This window comes from Cupressus sempervirens, chromosome 4 (assembly GCF_028749045.1).
Source record: "Cupressus sempervirens isolate cs-2001-9-10 chromosome 4, ASM2874904v1, whole genome shotgun sequence".
In the NCBI taxonomy this organism is placed as follows: domain Eukaryota; kingdom Viridiplantae; phylum Streptophyta; class Pinopsida; order Cupressales; family Cupressaceae; genus Cupressus; species Cupressus sempervirens.
This window is the reverse complement of record NC_143121.1, coordinates 697,561,896-697,566,694: the sequence shown is the minus strand read 5'-3', so window position 1 is coordinate 697,566,694 and position 4,799 is coordinate 697,561,896. Positions and strand designations below refer to the sequence as shown.

At 35.2% G+C, this 4,799-nt stretch overlaps 1 protein-coding gene across 1 annotated transcript; it reads left to right on the top strand.

The window, feature by feature from the left end:
• The first annotated feature begins 1,933 nt into the window (after positions 1-1,933).
• Positions 1,934-4,535, top strand: LOC149563184 (cysteine-rich receptor-like protein kinase 10). Its single transcript, XM_089823980.1, has 8 exons — positions 1,934-2,720; positions 2,803-2,946; positions 3,046-3,191; positions 3,297-3,507; positions 3,597-3,831; positions 3,919-4,069; positions 4,160-4,402; positions 4,449-4,535. Exons 1-8 carry the CDS (start codon positions 1,934-1,936, stop codon positions 4,533-4,535), a joined length of 2,004 nt encoding a protein of 667 aa, XP_089680106.1.
• Positions 4,536-4,799: the final 264 nt, after the last annotated feature.

The window sequence follows — 4,799 nt, the reverse complement described above, 5'->3', positions numbered from 1 at the left end:
CTATTGTGAATGGTTTGCCACACACTCCGTTGGAAAAATTCTACTGTGACAAATCTATTTACCAACACACATATGACTAATTTTTTAGTAACTGCCCCTAACTTAAAGTTACTCCCATGCACTATTGTTGCCAGAGTATTAATGCTACTTCTAGAAGAGGAATGCTACCAAAAACTTTAAACTATGTTAGCAGCGATTTCAAATTACACATTTGTGCTTACCAAAGCATTCAGATGAAGCAAAATTTTGAACTCATGTCAAATAGGGCGATTTCATCTTGGCATTTATGACTAAAAGAACTTTCTCGCCCAATCACAACTTCATAGAAGATTTCCCATCACCAGAACCTTGCCTGTCAGATAAATCAGGTTTGAAATAATCCATGCAGAGGTAGCAAAAGTTTCGGTTAGGATTACAACACAATTTTTGATTGAGATTCAAATTCCAATTTAAACTTTTGGAAAGTTAAAGGTGTGAGGAGAGAGAATTTAATTTTGTGAAGAGAGAGACTGAGGATTAAGTATTTCAATACTCAACTTTAATTTTTTAACCTTACTTTTTCAAAAGGTTGTATGTCGAGAGAGTGAAAATTTGTGGTTTTAATTTTATTTGTTTATTTTAACTAAAACAAATTGAAATCTTGGTAGGATAAATAAGTGGAAAGTGACCTCAAATGCTATGCTGAATATATGGCCAAAGTTTTCTCCTCTCCAATTAATAACACTGAAGATTTTTAAGAGGAAGAATCTTCAACCTCAAACAATTAGGGACAAGAAGATTCTTTAATACAATCCTAAATTGATGCCGCGCAAGGAAGAATGAAGTGCTTGATGGAAATGGTGTTTCTTTTGTGAATAATAAAGAGAAAATGGAGAATTCTATCATCTTGATATCTATTTCTATGCATTATATAACAAGGGTATCATGAAGTTAGTTTCTAGCCAAAGCAAAAAAACAAAAAAAAATGTCTAAATAATAAACAAGTTTGAGATGACAAAAATATGGACTTAGATGTTGAGTTTGAGGATAATATTATTAGTAACTGAGTGTTTATTATTATTCATCTTAGATACAATTTTGTGATGAAATTTTTGCATGACTTAATTTCTTATACAACTAGTATCTACATGTTGTCTACTTTGGACATGGTTAAAATTTCTATTACCAATTTGATTCCTATTTTGTTTAATATTATTAAGTGGATGAATTATATGAAATTTATATTCTTTCAACTTTCATTAGAAAAAGGGTTTGTTGACCTAATAAATCTCTTTCAAACTATATTAATTTAATTTAATTTTGAAAATATATTACATTACCATTTATATACCTAAAGCTACCAAGAAAGTCCCTTTCTCAGTTGTTAAGCCGAGGGGCTTTCTACAGTGGCAGCAATCTTCAATGTAAACATTTTCTATTTTGAAAAAAATTAACGTTCATTAATATGTCAAAACAAAATAGAACTAGCTTATATATATATATATATATATATATATATAATAAGCTGAGAGATATCCTTTTGAGGCACCTATTACACTGATTTAGATTATGAAAATAAGCACCTCGAGAAAGATATCTCTCGACTTATTTTATAGCTAGTTTAATACAATGCAACCAATGGCATGTCAATAATTGTTTTTTATTAACAAATCACGAGACTAAATTATTGAACCGCCATTCAAGGCAAAATAAGTTTTCAACCTACAAGAGGATAAGCACAATTTCTACCAATTGGAACCATACAAAGTCAAATTATTATTCCATCAAATGGGGGGAAAACATGCATTTTGAATGGCAATGCCGACGGCATTTTGTTTTGTGTTCTTGTATTTTTATGTAGACTGAAATAGAATCCAATCGCTTTGGTCATCTTCATCATTACTGGAATTGTTAAGACAAAGCAAATTGAGCAGGAGATGACCTGGACACTAGGATGAGGTGCAGCTCTTACTTTTCTTTTCTTTTGATCTTTGTAATTAGTTTTCCACCTGCCATATCCGGTTACAGATGGTATATGTGCAATAATGCTTCGGTTTATACCGATGGCAGTACATATTCTTCTAATCTAAATCAGGTTATGACTGATCTGCTTAGAAATACACCTCAAAGTTCGGGGTTTAACACCACTTCCTTAGGTCAAACGCCCAACAAGATCAATGGTCTTCTCCAGTGTATTGGAAATGTGTCAGCAGAGAAATGCTCAGACTGTGCACAACAAGCAAATAATTCTATTCATGAAGTTTGCAACAACAGCATAGGTGCCCTGATATTGATGGACGACTGTTTTCTTCGCTATGACAACTCTAATTTCATTTCAACACTAGATGCGAACACTTTCTCTTATCTCTCTAATGTTAATAATATCTCAGGCAATATGGATGACTTCAAGGCCACAACCTCTAGTCTTCTCTACAACCTGTCAAATCTAGCTTACAATCCTGCAAATAAGAGATTCGCTTTAGGATCAGCCAATTATTCCCCATCCCATAAAGTATATGGGCTTGTTCAATGTTGGGGAGATTTATCCATCAGTGATTGCAGAACATGCTTGTTTACAGCAAGAAACAATTTGGAGAATTGTTGTTCTGTGAATGAAGGAGCTCAGGCTATATCACCAAGCTGTACGGTCAGATTTGAGATATACCAATTTTTCCACTCTGTACAATCATCATCTCCACCTCCTTGCTCAGAAGGTTCATCAGTGGAGACCCGATCAACGAGTAAGTAAAATAGCATCTTTATTCTATATCTCTAAGATTATACTCTGGAATATGTTTATAATCAAAAGAATCTACACTGCAGAGAAATCCTTAAAAACATTGCCTATAATATTGGGACTTGTCGGAGGCGTATTTCTGGCGTTGGTTATTTTTCTGATTGTAATGAGAAAAAGAGTTAGATTGGCCGTTTTTGGGAGGCCAGTTACTATGGTTTCCCACAACGAAGGTGCCTTTTCAATTTTTGATCTTTGTAATTACTCTTCTTCTCTGTCGCTTTTAGTTTAGTAAGATTTTCTGAGAATTTTAAATTTTAATTCATGTGCAGAAAGCCATGAGTATTCTTTTGAATCCGGGTTATTCGTTCATGATCAACAACATTTCATCATGAGCTTAGATGCATTGGCAGAAGCCACACAAAATTTTAATGAAAATAACAAACTTGGAGAGGGGGGCTTTGGAAATGTATACAGGGTGTGTTTATACTCTATCCTTTAACATAATTTTTATACATTAGGCTATTTGTAGGGTACTTCTTAATATGCTTTCGGAACTCTAATTCTGATTTGATTTTTTCAGGGAACAACTGCAGAGGGTAATAATATAGCAGTCAAAAAACTGTCAGCGAGATCTACACAAGGCAAAAAGGAGTTTATGAATGAAGTGAAGCTGATGTCAAATGTTCGGCACCGAAACCTTGTGAAGCTGTTCGGATGCTGTGCTGAGGGAAACGAAAGGCTGCTTGTTTATGAATATTTTCCCAACAAAAGCTTAGACTATTTTCTCTTTGGTAAGTCAGATTATGTATTCACAACTATTGATATTAGAGAATATTTTGGATGTGATTATAACATTGATGTGATAAAATTGGGTTTACAGATCCAGAAAAGCGCAGACAGCTAGATTGGCCTAAAAGCAATAACATCATTGTAGGAATTGCCAGAGGCCTTCTCTATCTTCATGAGGATTCACAGCTGAGAATCATTCACAGAGATATTAAAGCAAACAACATTTTGCTCGATGACAAACTCAATCCAAAAATAGCAGACTTTGGTTTAGCTAGACTATTTCCTGAAAACGAGACACAAATAGAAACAAGAGTTGCAGGCACATAGTAAGCGCAGAAGTTATTATATTTATATCCTCTAGAACTCAAATTTAACCCATCTTATGAAAAGATTGTTCCATTTATGTGGTGCAGCGGTTACATGGCTCCAGAGTATGCAATGTTAGGGCAGCTGTCAGTTAAAACCGATGTTTACAGCTTTGGCGTTCTAGTACTGGAGGTTGTGAGTGGAAGGAGAAATATGGATCCCAATCTTCCCTACGAAACGCAAAACATTTTGCAATGGGTAGGAAAAATAATTTGTCGCCAAGGATTTGCGTTCATTATATTTATGAAGAAACAAAAATGAAATGATATTGTGTGTTTTGTGATGTAGACATGGAGACTGTACAGAGGGGGACAATTGTTAACTATGGTTAGTTCAACAATAAGGGAAAGTTCTACGCAGGATCGTGTGCTACGATGCATTCACATTGCGCTTTTGTGTGTGCAAGCAGATCCGGCAGTTCGTCCGGCTATGTCGAATGTTGTTATGATGTTATCGAGCAATGCGGTGACACTACCAAACCCAACAAAACCAGCGTTTTTGTGGGCTTCAGAACCAAGTGCTGGAGAAGCCGTAGAAAACTATGAAAACTACGAAAACAGAACACATCCGATTTCAGTCTCAAACATCTGGAACCACCGCTTCATCTGAAGCTGGCGTTCCTTCTATAAATAAAACCACCCTTACTGACTTGGCACCAAGGTAAGCAGTTGCTGGAATATAACCTACTGCCATTGTAGTTTTACTGAGGAACTATTTGATATGTTAAATGCCACACCAGAGCTATGGGTAATGTGATTTTATTAGTCCTTCCTGACTTCTGCGCATCTGAGTTGGGGCAAATTCAATTTAACAATAACTAAACTGTCACCATCGAAACTTGCAACATTGCTATTCGTGCAGTCTTTGAATCAGACTTTCCAGTTGATGAACTGATATAGACGTTATAGTTATCGTTTCGTATTTTCGT

Excerpts from the sequence above, each read along its gene's own strand:
- LOC149563184 (XM_089823980.1), top strand. The coding sequence starts at position 1,934 with ATGAGGTGCAGCTCTTACTTTTCTTTTCTTTTGATCTTTGTAATTAGT. Across the intron at positions 2,721-2,802 it reads AGTGGAGACCCGATCAACGA|AGAAATCCTTAAAAACATTG; the intron begins GTAAGTAAAATA and ends TCTACACTGCAG. Across the intron at positions 3,832-3,918 it reads ACAAGAGTTGCAGGCACATA|CGGTTACATGGCTCCAGAGT; the intron begins GTAAGCGCAGAA and ends TATGTGGTGCAG.